Source organism: Pistacia vera, unplaced genomic scaffold (genome assembly GCF_008641045.1).
Source record: "Pistacia vera cultivar Batoury unplaced genomic scaffold, PisVer_v2 Contig101, whole genome shotgun sequence".
NCBI classification, from domain to species: Eukaryota; Viridiplantae; Streptophyta; class Magnoliopsida; order Sapindales; family Anacardiaceae; genus Pistacia; species Pistacia vera.
The window spans coordinates 85,603-111,155 of record NW_022195039.1 but is presented as its reverse complement, the minus strand read 5'-3'; the positions used below and the strand labels follow the sequence as shown (position 1 = coordinate 111,155).

The 25,553-nt window shown below is 36.0% G+C and overlaps 3 protein-coding genes across 5 annotated transcripts; 1 reads left to right on the top strand and 2 right to left on the bottom strand.

Moving 5' to 3' along the window:
- Window positions 1-2,194: 2,194 nt before the first annotated feature.
- On the bottom strand, window positions 2,195-6,023 carry LOC116111178 (homeobox protein BEL1 homolog). 2 transcript variants are annotated; one of them, XM_031397471.1, is made up of 5 exons: window positions 5,924-6,023; window positions 4,533-5,564; window positions 3,804-4,186; window positions 3,312-3,372; window positions 2,195-3,137 (listed from the first exon to the last, which is right to left on the bottom strand). In XM_031397471.1, the coding sequence occupies exons 2-5, from the start codon at window positions 5,475-5,477 to the stop codon at window positions 2,511-2,513; spliced, it is 2,016 nt and encodes a 671-aa protein (XP_031253331.1). In that variant the 5' UTR covers window positions 5,478-5,564; window positions 5,924-6,023; the 3' UTR covers window positions 2,195-2,510. The 2 variants fall into 2 exon arrangements, with proteins under 2 accessions (XP_031253331.1, XP_031253264.1); XM_031397404.1 differs by lacking the exon at window positions 5,924-6,023 and adding an exon at window positions 5,763-5,844.
- Window positions 6,024-16,710: 10,687 nt separating this feature from the next.
- Window positions 16,711-18,431, top strand: LOC116112070 (phosphoglycerate mutase-like protein AT74H). The gene is made up of 5 exons (XM_031398293.1): window positions 16,711-17,323; window positions 17,416-17,535; window positions 17,615-17,828; window positions 17,917-17,997; window positions 18,094-18,431. Exons 1-5 carry the CDS (start codon window positions 16,831-16,833, stop codon window positions 18,164-18,166), a joined length of 981 nt encoding a protein of 326 aa, XP_031254153.1. The 5' UTR covers window positions 16,711-16,830; the 3' UTR covers window positions 18,167-18,431.
- Window positions 18,432-18,777: 346 nt separating this feature from the next.
- On the bottom strand, window positions 18,778-25,244 carry LOC116110381. 2 transcript variants are annotated; one of them, XM_031396696.1, is made up of 4 exons: window positions 23,584-25,244; window positions 23,106-23,394; window positions 20,525-22,995; window positions 18,778-20,413 (listed from the first exon to the last, which is right to left on the bottom strand). In XM_031396696.1, exons 2-4 carry the CDS (start codon window positions 23,292-23,294, stop codon window positions 19,102-19,104), a joined length of 3,972 nt encoding a protein of 1,323 aa, XP_031252556.1. In that variant the 5' UTR covers window positions 23,295-23,394; window positions 23,584-25,244; the 3' UTR covers window positions 18,778-19,101. The 2 variants fall into 2 exon arrangements, with proteins under 2 accessions (XP_031252556.1, XP_031252498.1); XM_031396638.1 differs by having other exon boundaries at window positions 24,901-25,244.
- Between the last annotated feature and the right edge of the window lie 309 nt (window positions 25,245-25,553).

Sequence of the window (25,553 nt, the reverse complement as noted above, 5' to 3'; positions counted from 1 at the left end):
CAAGATGGTTCCTTTTTGCTCTTTCTGGTTTGCGGTGAAGTTATGGAACAGTAAAGAAGAAGAAAAAAAATACAACAGTTATTTAATGAAACGGTAATTAAAACGGTATGTATTTTTGTTTTCCCTTTACAATCATAAGAAGCTTAATGCTTTTGAGGATATGTATATGTTATGTATGTCACCTTCAGAGAAATAAACAAACATGATAAACAGTTCACAGTTTGTATAACTAATGAATGAAAAATTATACAGTAAAACCTCTTTATATTCATAATAATGGGATCAACTAATTTTATTACTATGAAAATGTTATAACTTAATCGAGGTATAGTTACAAAAACTATTGTTTTATTTTCTTATTTTATAAGCCATATTTTAGTAATACAATATTAGGATTTCAACTCAACGCTTCAATTGCCTACTTTGAAATGGATAGAAGATCGTGTCTTGGAACCAATAAAGATAAGTGTCATTGATAAAATTGTAAATACAGTTAAATGCATGGTCAATTGATGTGAAGCCACAGACAATTGTCAATGGTTTTAAACATTGTAAAATTAAGACCCCGAACCCGGTGTCAATGAATTGGAAGTTACAAATTAAGTAGATTAGGAGAATAAAAAAGTTATTGCAGAATTGAGTAATCAAATTTGACAACTTTACTGCACTAATCGAATGAATATTACTTTCTTCCTCGATCATCCAAATGAGCAACAAATCCTGTATATTTTAACTGAAGAGGAAATTATTGCTGCAATTAGACAAGAAGAGAAAGGAAATAATCCAACTAAAAATATTTTGGCTTTAACAAAAAGGTATCCATGCTAGCGAATTATTACATATAATTATTAATATATAGAGACAACTTTCTTTAAAAGCGAGAATTAGAAAAATTATAACTTATTACAATGTGAAGTTTATTCTTTTTTATAACTATCCGAAATTGGGATTATAATTTTTTGTAACTATGTAGAGTTTATTCCTATATAAAGTATCATTATAGAGAGGTTTCACGGTATCACAAGGACGTTAATATTGCTATCATTATGGTTCCCCATGCAAGCTTCCAACGGTAATCAATGAATGAATCCCTTTTCCTATATAATTCACTTTCCCTAGCTGGAATCGAAACCAACATTTGTATCATTTAATGCTTCTCATTTTAGGTTAATCTCCCATGCGTTTCATGGATATCTTCACCTACTTGATTTCGTCATAAAGATCCATCATCGAGCAAACTTATCAAACTCAAGTGGGTTACAATAATTTGCTTGGTAGCATCAATGGCATGATTGCTCATCCATCGAGCCATCTTCTTTACTGATATTTATTGTTTCTAAACACATGAAAACTTGCTATATTTTTCTCTTCATAGAGTGTTCCTTGACGATTTCACGGTGTTCTTGTTTGTATCGTTGTAGAAGTAGAACAATGACGACGACGCAATTTGACATTGTTTCTTTGTCTTTATTTCCTCAAATGTATAGGTATAGCCAATGTTTTAAAGCTATATGAGGTTCAATTAAACGTGGTTGAAAGTGTATTGGGTATGCACATCATGAACTAACTTTGCTAAAGTTGAAATCTTGAGCATGCAAAGAGATGGTCCAGAAAAGATTTAAAATTAAAATTAAATTTAAAAAATAATTTATAATAAAAATAATGTTTATAGAAATTAAAATTAAACGTATAATGACTTCCACACTATTTAAAAAAGAAAGGCAGTTAATAAAGGTAGCTTTTCATCAACAAAAAGCAGTAGCATAAACCATGCCAAAGTTGAAAAATCATAAAGCAAAGCAACTCTCGGGGGCAATGAAATATCATCTTCATCAACATGAAATAGGGACCACAACAATGAAATGATCACGATATTCTGTGATTTTTGTGGGGGAATTGTCTTAATCTTGTAAACTAAGGACCCAACCAATTTGTGCTACTAAATTTAATTTGTCTTCATAGATAAAATAAACCACCCAGATGAGCCCAAGAAAAGTGTTTGGAACTTATTCATTCAATCCAAATAATATCATCCACAAACGATTCAATCACTTAGAGCTTGGGCAGCAAGAGCAGAAAGAAAGAAAGAGAGAGAAAAGATGGATGGAAAGTTCAGGCCTATCTATAGATAGACAGATAGATAGACAGAGCGATATAATAGGTTAGATCTTTGAAAAATAGATTCCACCCAAAAGAAGAAAGAAATATCCATCTATATAATGTTGCATCAATCAATTTCCATTGCCATTGAAATTTAACCTAACAGTAAATAGACATGTTTGTACCAATTAAAAATATATAGAAGATGAAAAACTACCAGAGCTAGCCATGAAACTATCTTCCACAGCATATATATATTCAACCCAACTGTAGCTTTTATATATATATTATCGTATGAAGTATTATCGATCTATACCTAAACTACTGACTTAACTGTGCCACCATAATTTTTCATAAGAATTAAGAATTCCTCAATGATCGCTTCATAAATATGAAGACGAACTTTGCTTCTAACCAGCCAAGTCATGAAGCAACTGAGCTCCCATCAGATTCCTATAAGGCAAATTCTGTCCTTCACCATCTAAAAGTGAATATTGAACTGGTTGGCAATCTTCAATGTGGTCTCTGGCGTAAAAAAGTGAGCTTTGTGATGCAGGTGAGAATGCTAAGCTCACTCCACTCCCTCCATGCTGTTGTAACCCTAATGTCAAGGACACGCCACCACCATTGAAATTCTGATTAGCATTATTATGATCATTTGCATAAGAAACCCCACCTACCGCATGTTGATTATATGTTGAAAAATCCAATTCCATAGCACCGAATGCCCCAAAGTTTTGTTGCTGATGCTGCAAGTGTTGGTTTTGCTGAAGGGTTTTAGGGGTTTTAGGATCATTCTTATCAGGGTTATTGATGATGGAAGATAGACATTCTGAGTCAATTCGGACAAGTTGGTCCGGTGTTGGTTTCTGATCAGTTTTAGGATTCTGATTAGGCCGGCCACCATTGTCATCAAAATCAGTAACCCCATCAGGAGAGGCCATGTTGTTGTCTCCTTCCTTTGTTTCTTCCAAGTACATTTCTTCCACCATAGGCTTCCACAGCCTCACTCTTGCGTTGATGAACCAATTGGACACCTATTGAAACATATGGAAGAAACAAAAAAAGTATAAGAAATATAATATGTTGACACGGTATGATAATTGAATACTATTATATTAAAACTATGGATCCCAATAAAATACGGGCCATTGATAATATAAATTAATTCATGTAGGATTAAAATAAGCCATAGAGAGATGTGGACGTGCCTGGCTTCTTGATAGACCAGTTTGGCGGGCTAAGATATGTTTATCAACATCACTTGGGTATCTGCAAAGGAATTTTCATGGAAACATTGTTAATATTGAGAGTTTGGTATTACAAATATTTCTTTTTACAAGTTGAGTGTGTGTGTGAGAGAGATGGGTCCGATGTAACAGAACTAAATACACAGAAAAATAACAGGGAAAGGGTCAAGTGATATTTCGAATGATTGAAAAGAAGTAATATGACAAATTTGAAACATGGAATCTGCATAGTGGTATAAAGAAACGAACAAAAGATTACGTTGTTTTTACAAGAAAAATGTTTGAGACTATGAAAACTTACATGTACCAAAACAATGAAAACTGATATTTACTTTTCATTTCTTTGGAGAAAGCATTGATTCTTTCACTAAGTCTACTTTGTAGTTTACTCATATAGAGACTATACTTGAATATTGGAAAAGAAAGAGGAGAGCAAAAGAAGGGGAAATTTACGGGTGGAGAAAATGCTCGAACAACCAAGCCCGAAGAACTGATACGGATCTTTCTGGTAGGCCTCTTTGGGGTCTCCATGGATGACTCTCTATCATACTCATCTGTTGAAAAGCCTTTTGTTGCCTCAAAGTTTGATCAAGGATCCTTAATCTTGGTGTTTCACCTCTACTTGTGCCTGGTGCAACTGGATCTTTCTCTCCCATGGCCTTCTTTGTAGCTTGAATTTGACCCACAATCCCATCTCTTAAACATCGAAAATGCTTTGACATGGCCTTAGAAGCCAAAGCTGAATAGACTGTTGCAGCTCTATTACCAGCCACTGCTTCGAAGGAAGATACCACAGCTTTCATTTGATCACAGTAGTGCTTGTATCTTCTGTCAACCTAACCACACATGACAAATTATAATTTTTTGCCACAATATAAGATGAAAAATCAGATGCCATGAAAAGAAAAGGAATAGAAGGGTTAGAAAAGAAGTAAAAAGCAAGAAGGATCACAATCTGGGCATTTATGGGGAGGTCCCAAGTCGCTAAATTTGTTCAAGAAACATGTTCGGAGAACCCACCCAATCAAGAAGAAAATTTCACTGTTCTCATTAAATCGGAATAAAAAAAGAAAAAAAGCTCTTTCTTTTTATTTTTCTCTTCTGATGGGAAAGATATTGGAAAAAGAAAGCACCTTTATGGAATAACAATGAAATCGAAACATATTATATATAAATATATACCTCCTCCAGCATTGAAAGCAGCTTTGTCTTTCTTTTCTGCAATTCCATGAATTCCAGGGAGCAAAGAGATTGCCTTCTCGAAGAACTACTTGCATTTTCATCATCCCATTGTTTGGTCTTATGGGTCTTTTGTTTTGGACCATCAGTTTGCTTAGTCCCAAGGCTACAGAACTCATTCAAAAGGTCCTGAACGGGAGCTAAGTACTTTGAATTCCTCAGCTGGAACTGCCCTTGATGATGAATATCTGCAGCTTTACCCAAAAACCCATCTTGCATCATTTGTTGTTGGTTTTGAATGCTGGCAGACTTTCCAAAGAACCCATCTCTAGAGCTTGACCCCATAAACCTCAATTCATCTTGCTGGTCATGGTTGTTATGATTCGCTGGCCTCAGTTCAAAAGACTGTAAACCGATACTTGAAGGATTACTTGAAGAGAGGGAGAGTGAAAGACCTTGACTTGGTCTTTCATTTGGTTCACAAGGAAAAACACACCTCAAAGAAGAATCATCAACAAGTAACCTATTCTCTTGCCAAGTACCATGCTCATGAGTTCCAACTATAAGATTCTCATTACTTGTTTCTGATATTCCAGTAGTGAACACTGGTTTGTTGAACTCATGATGATGACGATAAAAGTCAGTTGTTGACTCATTGATCATCTTTGAAGAAGAAGGACCAGCGTTGTTTCCATGTTTGCTAAAGAAACCTTTCCACATAGCAGAGTTACTGTCACTGTGTTGCTGCTGTAGATTCTTTGAAAACCCTATCATATCCATGCCCGTGGTCAAGTTGAAGATCTCTGGATTCGATTCAAAGTCTTGGATCTGGTTCACCAGATGGGTTTGATGAATTGTTGGGTTACTCGATGAAACATCTGAGTAACAAAAGCCAGCTGCTGATGAAATGATGTTCCTTGATTTATCTTCACAGATTTCTCTAGCCATGTATACCCAATTATCTCTCCTTCTTGCTGTTTATACGTGGCTATAGCTTGCCTCTATCTTCAAATATTCCAAAAGTTGATGCTGATTCTGCAACCAGAGTTCCATCAAGATTCACTCCCAAAAACCCACCATTAAACAAAAGTTGAAATCACAAAACAAGATCGTAAACAAAATCCTTTCTTTCAATCAAAGAGAGAAGAAAAAAAAAAAAAAAAACCTTTTTCCTTGTTGGCTCGTTAAAATGCAAACATACAACAAGACATAAAAGAAGAAGAAAAGGCTTACCAGATATAGAACAAGAATGAAGTATGTTGTTAAGGATTGAACAGAAGTAGAAATTAATTTGCTTAGTGGTGTTGANAAAAAAAAAAAAAAAACCTTTTTCCTTGTTGGCTCGTTAAAATGCAAACATACAACAAGACATAAAAGAAGAAGAAAAGGCTTACCAGATATAGAACAAGAATGAAGTATGTTGTTAAGGATTGAACAGAAGTAGAAGTTAATTTGCTTAGTGGTGTTGAAGAATAAGAAGAAGAAGAAGAAGAAGAATTTAGAGGTGATCTCTTGTTTCTCACCAGACCTCTTCTGTCAATAATAAGTCAACAACATGCTGAGCCATGAGAGAAACCTAGTAAGAATAAAGCTGAGATATATAATATATCTTGAGAAAAAGAGAAGATCAGAGTATGCAGATATAAACTATTATGACTTCATAGCTAGCCGTGATCATCATTTGATAAAAACCTCGGTTTTCTTTTCTTTTTCTCTCTCTTAAAGCCTAAAAACTGAAGTGGGTCAATGCGTTCAGATATTAATAAAACCAAAATAGACTTCCAATTAAGAAGATAAAAGGTCACCCCCCCCTCAATTATTTCGTACCCAACAATATAAAAATGACCACCACAATTAACTAATTAATAATATAATTTTAAAAAAAAAGTAAAAGAATTAAGAAAAAAACTATCCCCTGCTTCAGAAAGTATATAGATATACAGATTGAATAATTAAAATCAGAAGCCCAAACAACAGTAGACAATGATCGTCGTTTGCCTGGTTCACAAACTACAAGCCGCCACATGAGGTGTTCCCGTTTAATTAATTAATTGGGGTTCGTAAAAAGATCCCCGTACCATATATAACCTATAACATTAAATTAAAATTAAGGTTAAATGTATAGAGTTGGAGACACGAATCCCAATAATTCATTCCTGAGTAGGAGTTGGAAGCAGGCTTTTTCAGATGGGTTTCAGAGAGGCTCTCTACTTTGAGGAGTGATGTATTGTGGGGTTGGCCTTTCAATTTGTGGAGGATTAATCTTGGGTTGTGAATTGTGAAAAAATTGGAAGGCAAAGAGAGAGAGAGAGAGAGAGAAGAAGAAGAATTAGATGCAAAAAAATTGTTCCCGAAACAAGGGACTGTGCATGAGAAGAGATGAGGTGGTCCAAACTTTCCCATCAAATTCTTATTAATTGGTGTATTAAAGTACTCCACCCATCCTCCTCTTACCCTCTATACAAGTCTGGACCACTCACTCCAAATATGCTCCCTCCACGCAAACCTTTGTTTTATGTAAAAAAAAAATTAGGTGTTCTACCAGTTTGTCATCCATCTCAACTGAATTCTTCTGGGTTTTGAAGTTAACAATTAGGTAAGTTTTTTTTTTTAATTAAAGTATTCGATCAGTTTGTACGTACCTCAATTAATTCTTTGAGTCTTAAAGTTAACAATTGGGTAAGCCTCTAGTGGTCGGAGGGTGTTCAGATCAGCTTGCACGTACCTCAATTAATTCCCTAAAACCCTGAAGTTAATAACTGGGTAAGCCTCCAGTTGCCATCTCTATTAGTAGCCGAGATGAATCGAACTAAAGATCTCTTGAGTAATACATCCAAAAGTCTTAATTGATCGTTGGATCACCCAGTGATGGTTACACACACCTTCCTTCCACCCTCTTTATCTTCATTATTATATTTAATTTCCTCATGCAAATTATGAACAATTAATTTGGGAATATTTATGATTAAGAATTTAATTAAAAATTAATCTCAGGAATAAGAATGGTTCTGGAGAGAGTGACGTAGACGAAAGAAAGATGAGAGTGAGAAATGGGGAAATCCCATACAGCTTTAAATTTTTGTCCGCTAAAAGCAGGTGGTCCTATAACGAGCTTTCTACGCCGCTTGCCAATTTTTCTCCTATTCTAGTTTTACACTTACTCCATTGCTGACATCACCGATATTTTTTGTGCCTTCTCAGACCTTGTACTTTTTCTGTATTCATAAGAACACTACACTACGCACTAGTGTTCTGAAAATTGGACCGGATCATTCAATCAGACCGGTTCGATCAGGAGCCAGCGTCATCTCCAATCCAGTGTCTTCTAAAAACCAGTATTTTTAATCAAACCGGATAAGACATGATTGGGCTGTTGGAATAGTATCGAATCACGGTCCAATCGTGACTCAATCCCGTTGGATTCCGGTATCGTTCGAGGGAGATAAGACTACCATAAGACTTGACAACATCTCTAAGACAAAACCCATCCATTTTCAGTGGCCGCCATCCAGCCTTTTGTCGCTCGCCGTCCACAAATCATTCACGCAAATGTCGACCTTATTTCTTGATTTCGGCAAATTTCGATGCCATTATAACTCCCTGAAATTCGCCTGAACCTCTACATCAAAAGCCCCATCATTCCAAACTTCGATTGGTCGTCTATCGTTGTCCACCATTGTTCACGCAACTGTCGACCTTCCTTCTTGATTCCGAAAAATTCCGGCGCCGGTAGAACTCCTTGCACCACCATAAGATTCACTAGCACCTATACATCAAAAGCCCCATGATTCCAAACTTCGATTGGTCGTCGATCGTCGCTGCTGCCACCACTCACCAGTCTCTTCGAGTGACATGGGTGTTTTGGATAGATTTCAAACGTTAAGGGAGTCATGCGTAATTATTTAGGGTTGTTTTTTATGAATTTCAAACATTTAGGGACTAAAAGATAATTTTATAGAATACGGTTATGACTGATCCAACCGGTCAAACTGGAAACCGGACCCTTGAATGGGTCAAGACCCGATCCGGTTTTTGAAACATTGCTACACACCCTACCGCATCTTATACGCAAACTCCCACTTTCACTGGAAACTCCATCGCCCTCACCCTCACGTAACTTTCATCAGATTTTATACGGCCTCAATAAACGGGTGCGTTTTACTTTTACCCACTCACGCCTTATAAAAATTTGAAAATGGAAAATGAAAGGTATAATAGGAGTACAGCTTTTTAGGTGAAGAAGCAGAAAGAGACACCCAGAAAAGACGGGGGTGAGTGTGTAAAAAAGATCACCTGCAGAGGTCTGAATAAGAATGGAATCAGTGTACAATTCTGGGTATGATTTGAAACTTGGAACTATTGCTGGGGCAGTGTTGTTTGTGGGTTTAGGTTTCTTTGTATTAATTGATAGTGTGGTCCATACCATGCTTCAAAACCTTTCAATAATTTTTACAGGACCAATCTACTTACCCATCTAACTATCTATCTATAGTATGAGGGAATCAATGAATGCACTGTATACCTATCTTATTTTTATGCAGCTTTTCTGAAAACCTGGAATCAAGAGAAATCAACCCACAGTTCTTCTTCTTTTTTTAATACACAAATCCCAAAGTTTGAAAGTGATGAACAGAAAGAAGAAGATGATTATATCAAAATATGTATAATTAATAGGGGATTAACAAAGGGGGTTTTAAAGGAAAGGTCGTTTCATTTAATTTGTCATAGAGTTTTGTTATTGAACATATATATATATATATATATATGATGCATGATAAATAAGTAGCCCACAACCACAAGGCAGGTCCTGAATCAGTAGAGGACATCAGTAAAGTAAGCTATTGGGACCTCTGCCATATTCTTTAATGTACTATATCTAATATATATTTTTGCAGTGATAAAGTACTACAACCGTCCACGACAAATCCCCTTCTGTCTTCTAATAACTTCACTAAATTACAGAGGGAGGACCTCTCTATTCCTTCACATACATATTGCTCTTACGTACATTTATATGTAGAATCAAATATGTTATTTTCGTGTAAGTTTCCTCCAGACATCACCGTAAAGCATAAACCCAATTTAATGAAAACGTTCTTCCTTTGGAAACCCTAGCAAAAAATTAGGGTTTTGTTCATCTGGTACAAGTGGTGAGTCTGTGAGGTTGAAGTATGAAAATTTGATGGTTTGATGAGTGAGAATAATAGTATTTGGTTTTCTTCTTTAATCCAAAATTTGTGGGACAGATAGCAACTTGGCATTAGTGTGGTACAATATTATACAACAAAAAGACCACCCACATGGAAAATTTTGTGATGGTGGGGCAATTGGGTATGAATTATATAGTCCAAAGTGAGTTAAATATAAGGCTTTTTGTTTTCATTGCCGTTAAAATATGAACACATCAAAATCTTCACCCATTTTTGTGCTTGAATGGACTGTCAAGATCTGGTTGATGGTTGTAACCCTATATATCTAACAAGTCATCCATCAAACCAACGGTCTTGATCAATTTGTTAAGTAGCAAAAGTATCACGTATACCCAACAAGTTGAGGGCAGTTAAGAGACAAAAAGGAACTCAGGTTCTTCTTCTTTAAAAATATGTAATTGAAAGTGAAAGAAGAGATTTTGATATCCTAAAAACCCAGAACTGTTTTTCTGTTATGTAATTTGGGTAAAGCTTATTACCATCTTCAGTAGTGATTCTAAACTTGTTTTCCTTTTATTATCTAAACGATCATATGCTACCATGTGAGCTTTTATCTAATTTTCTTTGGCATTTTTATTCAACAACTTATGCTTCATATTTATCTTACTATATATACATTACTTGGAGATTGAATTGGATAAAAAGAAAAAAAAATGAAAAGGACATTTAATATAATTTACAGTATTCCTTATAATATCATCTCTTTTAACCCTAGTTTTACTTTTTATATTGGCATATATGAGACTAATTTAAGTAGTCCAGCGTTGACACCAATGAGATGATATAATTATTTATATTCACATGACAGTGATCATATTCATAATCCTGTTATTAAATTTGGTAATTAAGGAACTGCTGATTTGGTCACATGATCACGTGATTGGTTCGTCATTTTAATATGTTTTTCTAGGAAGAAAAATTGAATATAGTGAGGTCAAAGTGTTGATAATGCAGAAGAATATGTAGGGTTTATTTTGTCGAATCCCGTTGTTAGGTTTGAAAGGTTTTGGCAGCAGGCTTTTAATCCTTCTGATTAAAAAAATAATATTTATAATTAAATATTAAGAAGAGAAAGTTAGAAATGTTTAGGGTGGGTGGAATATATGTCCTTTTGTTTTAAGAGATTTGATCATCTGAGTCAGTACTTTTGTATTTTGTATTGTAACAGTATTAGGAAAACCCGGCATCAGTTCATACTATCATTTTCGAAAACCAGTCTAATAATTCCTTGCTACCTTTGTTTGTTCACAAGTCAATTGTATGGATGACACAGTGCCTTTCAAAATAATGCCTCGTACTCATATATAACATTAATTATCTTGATATATATATAGATATCAAAAGTCTAAGGATCAAACAAAAAATTAAACAGTAAAATACCTATTTCAGTCTTTTTGGTTCATGTGTGGACTCGGTCTTGTGAATTCATTCATAGAATTGAGCTGAGAGCAATTTTGCGGGGACACACATTCTAGTCACTTGAAAGAGAGAAAGGGGTACAAGTTAAAAAAAGTAGGGCCAGCAACTAATCAAGAAACAGAAAGATGGAAAAGAACCTTGAGAAAGATCAAAGTGGTGGCTAAGCGATGATGGAAAAATTTGAATGTTATAGAAGAATAGTAGTAGTGCGCATGTTGGAAGATTTTAATCCTCAGAAGCAAAGAGGCCACTTCTTCATGCGGGCATTAAAACCCTAGCAACAATCTGTCCTCGACAGGTGGGGCTCCTTCCTCACTTAGAGCCAATCTCACAAATCGCATGGTCCTAATCTATCTGGCTCTTCACATTCTCATCAGTAACCATCTTTTCTTTCCATCCTTAATTCATAATAATCTTAGCAATAATTATGAAAAAGTAATTACATATTCTAGCATGAATTATCATCAATATAGTCAATTACCATTTCAATGATAAATATAATGATTTTATTGTAGTATACGTACGTCTTAAATGCTAGGACTGTACTTCCATCTTTCTCTCAAAATGAGGTACACAAAAATGAAGCCCTAAAATAATTTGAAGTGCCATGACATTGTTGAGTTTTTTAAGCCGCTTGACTCCTAATTTACATGAAGATTGGCTATGTTAAGGTATTCTGAATCTGATAGCTAACTGATGTTGTTGTGTTGTTGGTATCCGAGTAGACTTATACGAAGTTTAGTTGATAAGATGGTTTTTTGATTGTGGACCAGTTTGAAAGTGGAAAATTGGTATGGTTCATATAAACACTGCTCAATATATCATCAAATGAGGGTTCAACTCGAACAGAAAAGTCAATGTGTGCGACTTGACTTGTATGACAATAAGCTCACCCAGAAAAAACAAAAATGAGTGATTCAACCACAGCTACGCCCATACCAATTCCGGTCTTGTCATGCTTTTCCTTTTCAAATATGCAATTAACTTAAGGACTATTACTTTACATAATCTACATATATTATGATTTATAATTGGCTTTTTTTTAATTACCAAATTTAATGTATAACTCACTGCTTATAATTTCTTGCATCTTTTATAGTGACGTTCCAGTTAAAAATTCTTATGGAATTTAAGGTCCTGTGTTTATTTCTTAATTAATTTTCCCCTCTTTTCTATGCCTCTTCGTAGACTTTACATGTTTAAATTTCAAGAATATAATACTTTTATTATTATATTACTGAGAATCAAACTCCAAAAGGTTTCATAGTAGTTATCAAGTAATATTCCAATTATTTAAGCTTCAATATTTCCAAGTTTGACTGGTTCTTGCTCAGAAATTTACATGCCAAATTAGTTAAAGATGATACAACTACATTGAAAAATGAAAATAAACTAGAGTTTCAACAGAGTAATTGAGTTTATATATGAATGCTTTTTAATTTATTGGTCAAATAATTATTCAAAATCATCAAAAAGAAAAATGTCCTGTCGGAGTTGGGAGGGCCATCTTAGGTAGACTCAGTTTGGAAATATATATGCACCATGGACCTCACCAACCACAGTGACTGCGTCAAGTTTTACAAGTCATACATCGAGTTAAACGTCGACATATAATTAATGAATTCTCTAATTTATTAATTAGCAAGTTACTAATCAGGCTGATCGATCATAGAATTAGGGCATATTTATATATAACTCATCTCAAGAAAGGAATTACTCATTGGTTTCCCATNTCAGAAATTTACATGCCAAATTAGTTAAAGATGATACAACTACATTGAAAAATGAAAATAAACTAAAGTTTCAACAGAGTAATTGAGTTTATATATGAATACTTTTTAATTTATTGGTCAAATAATTATTCAAAATCATCAAAAAGAAAAATGTCCTGTCGGAGTTGGGAGGGCCATCTTAAGTAGACTCAGTTTGGAAATATATATGCACCATGAATCTCACCCACCACAGTGACTGAGTCAAGTTTTACAAGTCATACATCGAGTTAAACGTCAACATATAATTAATGAATTCTCTAATTTATTAATTAAAAAGTTACTAATCAGGCTGACCGATCATAGAATTAGGGCATATTTATATATAACTCATCCCAAGAAAGGAATTACTCATTGGTTTCCCATGATTAATTAGTCCCGTTAAATTTTTAATTTCCTTCGATATTTATATATATTTTTAATGAAAAAATCGATCCGCAAAGAACATAACTAAAGCATATGATCCAAACAGGAAGATTTAGGTGATGAATTCTATATATATATAAATCGAGATATGGAACCCCCATTTTACTATATGCCGATCATCCTCCTTCGCTCACACGAAAAAGATAAGTTATCGACAGGACTAAAGTCAATGTATACGACAAACACCATTAAGATATAATTTATTTAATTTATATATTATTTGCACGTTGTCCTTTGCGGAATCTGACGTCAATATGTAACTTTGTTTCCTAATACTGGGTTTCTTTCTATATTTTCTCTAGTCTACTGCAGTGTACACACCTGTTGATAATATTCTGCAAGTTAATTAAGCTTGCACGTATGTTTTAATGTTATAAAATTATGTGTTGTGAATCACAAGAAGTTTCTTTGAGACCTCGCCTGCGTTATGATTGGATAACTAAATAAATAATCTTGTATAAGAGACAAATCTAATGAAAGCTTCTGTTTTGTGTTTATGCAAGTATCAGTCTTTTTATCCTGATTAATTTTCTACTTGGTGACGCTTCTATTAATCGGTCCTATAAATATATAATAATAAGAAATTTTAAAGGAGAGAAGATTCATGTATTGGTAGAATGTAAAACAAACTTCCGTCAGTTCTCATGTTATACCTTTCACACCATTGATAAGGGCTTACACAGAGATACTTTTTCACTTGCTTACAGTAATTTTGTAAAGAGCTTCTTTGTTTTGTAGCTTGTAGTATCTTCTTCTTCTTCTTCTTCTTTCTCTTTCTAATTAACCCTAGTTGGGTTTCTTTATGGTTTAGCTTTAAGGGGTTGAAAGAGATGCATCAAGACATGTTCACAGCAGGTGAAACATGAGACGTTTCATCATATGATCTTAAGCTATATATAAAAGTCCTAAGGATTAGGTAAATCTAGGTAGTTAATTGCGTTTAGTTAAAATAAGTTGAATTTCAAACATAAACAAATATATAAAATAAATAAAATAAAATAATAGACATCTTATCCAAATTCCTTGGAGTCTGATATCCACTGATTAATATTGTCACAAGTGGAATATATAATAGACCTGTAATTGGATAGCTTGGGTCTACATAAAAACACTTTAAAAATCAAGCTATAGTGATGAGTGCTTACCATCATANACATGAGAAGTTTCATCATATGATCTTAAGCTATATATAAAAGTCCTACGGATTAGGTAAATCTAGGTAGTTAATTGCGTTTAGTTAAAATAAGTTGAATTTCAAACATAAACAAATATATAAAATAAAATAAAAAAATAGACATCTTATCCTAATTCCTTGGAGTCTGATTAATATTGTCACAAGTGGAATAGATAATAGACCTGTAATTGGATAGCTTGGGTCTACATAAAAACACTTTAAAAATCAAGCTATAGTGATGAGTGCTTACCATCATAATTCGTAAGCAGGCTACAGTTAATATATCCCAATTCAGGTTTCTACCTGATAATGTGATATCTCCTGATATTCTGAATTTTTTATTCTTAGCTCATATATAAACCTAGGCATTTCCTTATGCAGTAATAAAAATGCTAGTCAATATATTAGTTCTTCCAATGCATTAATTTTCCACATCTCTTTGTCAATGACCAAGCTTTTTGGTAATCTTGAAGAACTTTCTGTGGCAATAAAGAGATTATATCTACTCACAGAATTGTGTGGTTGACACTCAGTTACTTACAGCTAATTGGAATTTAGTGCTTTCTCTTGGCATGTTTGCGGATGATTTGCAAAACGAAAACGTGGCCAAGACTCAGGATTTTGCTTAAGGCCAAATTTTTTATCACTACCCATTAGCTGTAAGGGTAAAAATCTTCAAGTATGCAATTTCCAAGCACTTCCCTTTGAACAAGGCAATTGTTGTTTGTGTGTATATATATATACAACAAGAACCAAAAAAATACAAATTACGGGTCTATTCTTTGAATCAACAACTGCAGCAATAGCAGTAACCTCTGGTGCAAGGAACAGCTTGCTCATAAGTTTTTATTACTTATTATCTAAGAATGACTCATATGGGTGACCTCAATCACTAATCAAATAATTAATATTAGGTTTCCGGATGTCCTACAAGTAATTATGAACGTCAACTCAGGTGGGCTGACTACCCTTTAATATCATGACTTATTATAACATAATAAATTACACATAAACATCGTTTAGGAGACTAGGCCCACAGCGGAACTGCAACAAAACACAGCGTGGAAAATTCAATATCATTAAGACATTAACCACCGTTGGGTGGCCTAATGGTATGGAGGAAAAGAAGATTTAACATAACCTCATAAATTTGAGTCTCTTTAATAATAAAATAATAAAATAATAATTTAACATGATTTCTCAGGTTTGAGTCTTCTCAAATGTAAAAGATAAGGATCTAACATGGTTTCTTGAGTTCGAGACTCAATGATTGCTAATAGGAGTGATTATTGAAGTTTATAGCCAGTTGATAGTTTCAGGGTCCTAAAAGATTAGTTAAAATACGTATAAATTGATCTGAACAATTCAAATCGTAGAACGAAAAAATCAATATCATTTAGAATGCTTCTAAACAAGAAGCAACTTTTCTCATACTTATTGCTTGTAGCATTGAATAGTATGAATGGGTGTGTAAGCTCTTAATTGTAACAAAATTTTGATGGGCTTAGTCATTTACAATTTGTATCTGGGCCATAACTAAAATAAGGAGGCAAATGCTTACATACCCATTTTTCAATCCAATTTAATTGTGGGTCGAGTTCAAGTAACACTTTTGTGTTTTGTCTGGTACCTTTGCTCAATGGCCTCGATGTCTAGTAGGACAAAACGAATAATATGGAAGTTGGGTCTAGGTGGGGGATCAAATAACCCCTCTTATCTCTTTCAGGTATTGTATTTTTCCTCAAAACTTGAATGGTCTGCTTGCATCTAATTATCTGTCACGTTTTGCAAAAGACAAATGGTTTGACAACACGTTTTCACACAAGTTTTGATGCCTTTTTCCTTTTACTGATTGTTGCTCATTTTAGCCTTAGCTTTTGGATGGAAATGTTTGTGGTAACCTCAGCATTTTAAGTTCCATTGGGTCAATCGTGGCTGGTTTACTTACCTCCTCTTGTGTTGTTCTCCGCTGCCAGTCAAGTTGCGGACATTCTACCACCAAATTTCTTTTATACGGTTCATTAAATTTCCTTCTAGTCATCAAATTATCACCACATGAAGATAAAATAAAAAGGGTCCCCGCCCAAGTTTGCACCACAAAAAATACATTTAATTCACAAATTGAATTTTCGTTAAAGATGTTTTCATAAGGCTAATAAGTATACAACGTATGCATATGCAGTATTCCTGGAGCTTTCAAGAGTAATAAAAAGCCACAATTAAAACACATGATAGTTGACACAACCTGAACATCTGTTTTCCTTTTCACTTGTTGATTTGTTATCTTCTTTGCTTACTTAACAATGGCCATCACTTTTTTCACATTTTCCCCGGCACAATCTAAACCTTTTCTTCAATCACAACCATATAGTTTTAGTTCAATCAAATGTTGTCAAAACAGTACAGCTGAAACTGTTAATCTTTCTCAAAATGGGCATGTCAGTTATCCGGAAAAAACTCTTCATATGCCTCCGGCTAGTATTCCTCCTCCACGGCCTTGCCGGATAATCCTGGTTAGACATGGAGAGAGTGAAGGAAATATTGATGAAAGTGCTTATACTAGAATTCCTGATCCAAAGATTGCACTCACAGACAAAGGTAAGGATCAGGCTGAAGAATGTGGAAGAAGAATTAGGGAGCTGATTGAGAAAGACGGAGCCGATGACTGGAAGGTTTACTTCTATGTGTCACCATATAGAAGGACTCTCGAAACATTACAGAACTTGGGTCGTGCATTTGACCGCTCAAGAATTGCTGGCATGATTAAAGAACCTCGAATTCGAGAGCAGGATTTCGGTACATATATTTAAAGCAGAATTTCAATAAAACAATAACTAGCCAATTATTTTACTGAACAAAATCTGACAACTTAATGGTGTCATCAAAAGGGAACTTTCAGGATAGAGAGAAAATGCGAGTTGAGAAAACCATTCGTAGGCTTTATGGTCGTTTCTTTTACCGCTTTCCTAATGGCGAATCTGCAGCTGATGTTTATGACAGAATCACAGGTAAACTTATTTATGCAACCATTTATTGGTTAATATTCTCTTTCAGATTTTTAATACTAAGAATTGAAGATGTAAACAGGATTCAGAGAAACACTTAGAGCGGCTATTGATAATGGAAGGTTTCAACCACCAGGAGAACGAAGCCAAAATATGAACTTGGTAATTGTTTCCCATGGTCTCACATTACGTGTGTTTCTGATGAGGTGGTACAAATGGACAGTTGAGCAATTTGAAGGGCTTAACAATTTGGGCAATGGAAAAATGATGGTTATGGGACAAGGCTCTGGTGGAAGGTATTAATCCTTCGCACCTTCAGTCATTTATATCTAATCGTTTATTGTCTTTAATTAAAACCTTCATTTGTGACTTCTAATTACACAGGTACAGCTTATTAGTACACCACACCGAAGAAGAGCTGAGAGAGTTTGGACTGACAAATGAAATGATAATGGATCAAGAATGGTATCAAACTAATGCCATTTTAGTTTCGAAGTAATTAATCAGATATTTAATTCCTGTTTAGTTATAACTTGGGTTTTTGTTGGCTTATTACTCTAGGCAAAGTTATGCAAAACCCAGAGAAATAAACTATGAGTGCCCATTGGTGAATTCTTTCTTCACTCACTTTTGATGAAGACGGCTCCCAAGTTTAAGGGAAGGTTTATTATTCACCAACATATGTATATCGCCATAGAAGACAAGACAGAAGCTCGTCACCAGACAGACAGGATTCTAACTGGTAGATCATTTTACCTGAAAAATCAAGAACGCTATCAACGGAATATGGCGTCCAATCCAATGAAGCTATATTATAAATGCTAGATGATGGAAGTGAACAATCCATAATAAATTCATATTGTAGAAAAGTGGGTGTGGCATACCGTATACAAATGCAGAGCATGACAATGGCAAATATTCTGTTTCTCCTTCTTGTGTGTACGGTGGTGATAGAAAATTAGAAATACAGTTGAAAGCTATAAATCCTTGATGATGTTTTTATTTACACAAATATTATAAGGGGAATGGTTCTGTCGACAGGCTGAGCCTAGATATGTTTTGTTTGATCACCAGTTAACATAATCAGTAATTCAGTATGCATATCAGGTTGACTGAGCCGGGCCAGTGAAATAACGGCTGGACAATTTTTTGAGTTTAACAGTTCAAGGGTTAAAATTTGGATAATCCATCATACATATCCTTCGATGACCAAAAACAAGAAACATTAAATTCACTTGGCAAAACTAGTACAAAAATAAATTTTACTTTTCATTGATTTGATCATATTTCAAGGGCCAGCAAAAGGTTACATCACCCATTGGCCATAAAGAAAAAATTTATATATAGTGTAAAATGAAGGGGAAAAAGGGGTAACCACTTGATCTCATCAAAACTCAAAAAAGGGAAATCACAGTAGAAAATTCAAATCCGTCAAGTGATGGTCCTGAGATGAGATGCCTGCCTTCTGTAAATGAAAGCACTACTTCATCAAGTCCAGCATATGATATTTCTTCTACCTGCCGCTGCGCCCAATTTGAAGGAGTAAAAAAATCGGCACTAGTTACAGAGTCAAGAAGGTCTTCTCCTTGAAGCTATATCATCATCGTTTTCCCGCATCCCAAATGATTTTGGATTGACATTATATTTTCCATCCCTTTGATATGTGAATGGGCCTCTCTCTTCTCTAAATCTTCTCGGCCCTTCCCCAATCCGACTCTCAATGCCCCTGCTAAATTCCCTAGGATTCCCTCTGCCATGAAAATCAGCAGCTTCCCCATAACGAGAATTACGAGCCTTCACAAAACCATCATCCAAATTATAACGGAATGGTTTCACAACGCCATCCATACCATATCGCTTTGCAGGGGGAAATGGCCCAAATCTATAACTATGTTTCTCCCTATTATCATCACTGCCCTCATACCTTACTCGTCCTCTACCGACTCCGTCCATTTCAGTAAATCTTCCAGGATGCACATATCTGTAGTTTCGCGGGGAATCAACATCAAACCTGTCATCACGGGGGCCAAATCTTCCTGGTGATCTCCTGTCTAAAACAGAAGAACGCTGATTTAAACCTTGCTCCCTAAGATGAACCACACCATCTTTCCAATCACCAATCCATCTGGAGTTATGAGGTGGGGAACCATGACCTCTATGCATTGTCCTAAATCCTACCACACGGTCTCCCAAAAAACCAGGCCGCTGATGAGGTGACTTCCCTCTTGGCATTCTTACCTCGGATCTAAAATTAGGTGATTTACTTCGATGCTTTAAATTTGGATTACCTGAGTCAGGAAAGCGAGTTCTAGATCTTGAAGGAGATTTCGATAGGGATTTACGTGCACGATCTTCACCTCTCCTTTCATTGGGTGAAAAGCTTCTCTCTCTCTTGGCTGAAGGATGGGAATGGTTCAACGAAGGTTCAGAGCAATCATCAGGCATAGGTCCATGGTATCTCCCCCTGAGGCCTCTCCCATCCACTCGAGGACCATATCTAAGAGACCTGCCTCTGCCAAGAGTAACACGCCGACCAGGACTCAGCTCTCTAGATGGTCTAAAACCCAAACGGAAACGAAATGCCTCATCCCTGTCAACTGGTGACCCACTTCTGGTAAGACGCCGATGTACACTGAGTGACGATGCATCAATCTTTTGTCTGCCAAAGGAACCATTTTCAGGCCCTGGACGACGAAAAGATGTTGGGCCATGATAATTAGGTGATTGATAGCGTTTAAGACCCCTGTGACTCTCTGCAGAATGGACCCAATGATCACTTCCCTGACCTCTTGCATGAACATGCTGATTATATCTGCCCCTACCCAGTGATTCTCTATATCCAGGATCCCTTTCAGATCTAGGATTAATGTTATCAGCATCACTGCATTCAAGAATTTAAGAAATGTTTAGCAAAAATTGGATGACATGGAATTAGCACGCAGAGTCTACCAACATAAACTGAATGAAGCAAAATTAGAGTTATAATCTGTACCTGCTTCCCTGCATGTAAGGTTTGTCATCCTCAAAATATGCATCATGAGATACTCGTCCTTCAATGTGTGATGGCAATTCCCTCCTGAACTCTGTTGGTCTGAACACCCTCACCTTGGTACCGTCAGTGTCTTGGACATCTATAGAGTCATCAGTAATGTTCTTCCTACTGCTGCCATCGATCTCTGCAGTCAATGCATCTGAAAGATTTTTGTGATCCCACCTGGATGTTTTCTCGGCTGAATCAGCTGATAGACATTGATTGTTTGTATCATCTACCTTAGAAACAACACCATCCCCAATAACCTTGTCAGCGCCTGCTTCATCACCCAGCTCAACCTCCACCTTTCCATCTTTCCCTTTCAATGGTCTTTCCTTACCAGATCCTGATGAGCCACTTAGGCAAGGCTGAAAGTCAGTTTCTTGTGTATGCTTCACAGTTTTTTCAGCTTCACAACCCAGAGTATTAGCATTGTCAGATCCATAGTCAACATGTTCAGCTTCCATTTCTTCCCCATCATAATCTTCCCAAGTATGAACAATTGATTCCCTGACCTCTCCATCTTCATACTGTGAATCATAATCTAAGATCTCACTCGACTTCACATGAGCATGATCATGAGAAACATCAGAACAATAACCATTGTCTAAAGGTTCTTCTAAGGCCATCCTATCAGAACTATTTACAAGATCATCATTATTGCTTCTACATAAGACATCATGAGAGCTATGAACAGACGGAGGTTGCAACATTTCGGTATACTTTTCTATACACTTTTTCTCAGGTTCCTCACCATCATTATTCAGTAAAGTATTAGTTTCAGCATTTTCAAGCACAGAAACGTTGGCATGGTGCACCTTTAAATCCACAGACAATGTTGGTTGAGCTTCAATTGATGCACCTAAGGTAGGTGTATCAATACCTAGAGGAGAAGAACGGGCAAAGGTCTCCAGAACACCACCAAGAGACTCTATCTTCGGTGGCTGCCCTGCCTCTACTGGATCAATATCCATAGGGACATCTGTGTCATCAGGCGAAGCAGAAATTTCCTTTGTCTCATCAGCAACTTTATCTAACACATCCCCAATCTCATTGATGGAGTTACCAGACGAAGCTATAAAAGGTGCAACCTCCAGCTTCTCAACCTGAGAATCAGAGGAATTAAGCGCACCTGCATCAGCAGCAGAGCTGCTTGCGTTACAAGTAGGCTTAGAAGGTAGATTGTTATCTGCACATGAACCCAAATTGCCAACCCCATGTGAAGATAAGCCCTCATTACTACCTGTACAGCCAAAGGAAACACTGTGGTCTGCAATATTTTTATCCTTGTTAATAGAAGCTGAGAGCCTCTTAACATCATCAGCTGGAACAAAGTCACCAGGTCCAGCATCAATACTAAGTCTTTCTCGACTCTGCAATTCTAAACTTCCCTTAGATTGATCCACCCTCACAGCATCTTCAAACTCAGAAGAAAGAACATTTTCTTCCAAGTAATCAGCACCGCCAGATTCAGCGCACACTTTTGATTTGCATTCCTCTACGTTAGATTGATTCGATGTATGAACCATTTCTGTAGCATCACTAGGTGGCATTTCCTTTTCAGCATCAGCTTTACTATCACCAGAGTCAATTTGCAATCCATGACCTTCTGAGTTTATCATCTTATCACTATGATTACCATAATCCGCATCTTCAGCAACACCATCCGCAGCATCAATCTTAGAATCCACAACTTGATAGTCAAAAGGATGTTCCCAGGAGTCCATTGACGTATTTAAATCCCAGTGCAAACGGTCATCTCTTGAAGAGAATCCCTGTTTTTGAACTGTTTCCTCAACTTTATGGATTAAGACATCCTTCGAAGTTAAATGATCCTGAACAGAAGTATCTTCCATATTGTTTCTATGCAATAGTTCACTTTCAAAGGAATTACCTTTTCTCAGGCAGGCAGCAGGTTCTTCTGCAGGCAATGCAGAAATGCAAGAACCACTTCCTTTAGTTGATTTTTCAGCAGAACTATGATCATCCTTAGAAACTTCTTTTGACAAAGAACATGATTCATTATTTGTCAAACCTTCTAAAGGAACATCGCGCACAAAAGATTCTTCAACTCCAGAACCATCCTCAGTGTGACCATCTTCCCCTCCAAAACCTTTACTGCATGCAGCAGCTGCAAGTATAGAAATACCTGAGAAGTCTTCATTTTCATCAACATGTCCTTTTACCCTTTCCATATTTGTCTCATCAGCATCACACACATTGTCAACAATCTGACCCAAGTCATTTGCAGAAGCAGAGCAATCAATTACCCCAGGTTCCAACTTGGAAGGCCTTTTCGTCTCGGTTTCCTCAGATTGTGATGACATGGCTCTAGGTGGTGGAGATGGTGATCTATACACAAATCTTCTTTTCTTAATAGGCACATGTTCTGCCTTCTCACTGAAGCGACAACCAAGAATACTCACTCCAAGCTGGAAAATAGAAAAGGAGATGATAGCATCAAGTTTTAATGTGATATTATTTCATCTTGCACATATTAGAATCATGCTTACAACAAAATTACAATGACTTTATATCCAACCTTCTCAGATTCAGAAACTGGCATGTCCACAGTTTTCGAGTACTGGTTGACAAGCTCCCCACAACGTTTCAAGCTTCTTGAAACTGACCTCTTGGCCCGCCTCAATGAACTCCTTTTACCTTTTGAACCCTTCCAAGTCAAATCAGAATTGATAAAGCTGGCAACTTCCAAACTAATTGTGCCCAGCATGCTACCAGGTGGTGACCCTCTCTCATCACCCAACGGCTTTCCACCACGGGTCCTGCAGGATGCCGTTGTAGCTTGTTTTCTTTTTATTTCAAGCTAGACGCTGAAAAACAGTGCAAGAACACAAATGAACCTTCAAGTCAAATCATGAGATAATAAATCAAGATGTGTGGTACATTTACAATATATAACAATAGGTAAAGTCATGATAGAAATATCAAGCAAATGCATCTTCATTTGAGACACCTAAAATATCATGAACTAGTCATAATAAAGATTCTCCAATACCCACCACTAAAACTCTGCTACTTGCAACATTAGATATGACTTCTTGGTATCAGATATTAAGATCAACTAGCTTATAAATTAGATCAGCACCAGCCGCAGCAACTGAAAAATATTTCAGTCTGGATATGGTAAACAGGTGATCAACCCAATCAATGATTTCCTTAAAGAGCAGAGAGGAAATTACTGGATTGTCACTATCCTTCAGGCGCAAACATGTTAATACTCAGTTGAAGGCTAAGCGCAACTCAGTCTAAAGCACTGGCAACAAACATGATCAAATCCTAAAGTTCTTAAAACAAGGCTCTTCATGACAAAGAAAAAGAGAAGACAAATTATTATTTGCAGCACAAAACAAGATATGGCGATACCATAAATCTACATCATCATTGCTGGAAGCAACCAATAGTGCAGAAACCACTTCAAACATACTCATATTCACTGTCAATAAATTCAATAACTCCAAAGTAACAAACTTAATAAGAAGTTTTCCATTTAATAGCTGCACTAAACAGGAAAATAAAGCGACGTGAGATCAAACACAACAGTCAATATTTGGGGCAACCACCGGCCAACCTAGCAGCAACTAGAAAAGCAGCCTCTGCATCTTGATTAGGAAAACCGATACATATTTCATCTTTTAAGAGGCCAACTTGATCACACAATAAATCAAGTGAAAAGTTCGCAATCCCAATAAGTGCAATGACGTATAAAGATCGATGAGGAAAACTGACGCAATTAACATCTCAAGTCAACAAGACAAGCAGCAATATTATAAGCACAGAGCAGATCATGTAGATGTGATCAACCACAGGGAAAACGAATCCCATAACCTACAAAACGAATTGGAAGACAATTTAGCCAACATGAAGGTCCCTCAAGCCCAGCATTGTGTCAATGAATCACACGCTTGAAGAAGTAGTTAAACTAAAACTTGTCTGAATCAGAAACACATACAACTCGTCCAGAAACAACCCAATACAAGGGTCTGTAACACTAAAGACAGATCTGAAGCAAGCCTTGAGTGAGAACCAAATCAAATGTTCAAAAACTTCAATAACCCAAAACGCAGCGAATTGCAATAACCAGTCAAAGTCTTCATAAACGATTTCTCAGATCTGACCACAAAAGAAAAGCAAAAAAAAACAGTTCCGAAAACCCTAATCTCGTATCTTCTCTTCTTGAAAGAGCCCCAATCAATCAATAAAAGATACAGGAATCCCGGCGGCTCGCTCATTCACAGTTGGAGTCAATCCAGAACAATAAAGAAGTAAAAAAGAAAAGAGCAAAATCGGAAAATCAAGAACTTAGGGTTTCATTTTACCTGTGAAAACACACAAACAGAAACACAAATCCAGGGCAACAATACTGAAATAGATCCCTTTTTCCGAGCTGAATAACTCCAATCAAGGCTCCAAAATCAATGACAAGAACTGGCTTTCTTTCAGTAAAATGAGACACACTTGTTCACACTGTAAGAGTTTCCTCTGCTTTATATTTTTCATATTTCAAAGGAATAAAATATATAAATTACTAATAACAATCGGCAAGTATCAATTTTTCTCTGCGGTTACCTTCAATACATTTCTTTCCAACAACACACTTGGATCCCTTCCTTTGATTTTAGGAATTCGTTTCCCTACTTCCTCTTCCCTTTTAGATTGCCTTTCTCTTTTTATTCTTTGCTTTGTACCGTCAACTCAGTGTTGCTTCACCACGTATTCATGCTTTTTTTATTTTCTATTTTACCCTTCCTTCTTTGCGTCCTCTTCCCAAATTATCCCTCCGTTTTGCTTTTTTCGCTTCTCAACAAAGTCAACAATTGCGCCCAAACAGACCTGATTACGACTGTTGGATTTCTCCAAAGTAACTACACTACAGTACAATAAAATTATATTTAAAATCCAAATTGAAATGTAATTTTGGTAGCATTGATGATTGGGTAGATTACGAAATTAGATATTTATAAGTTGTGGA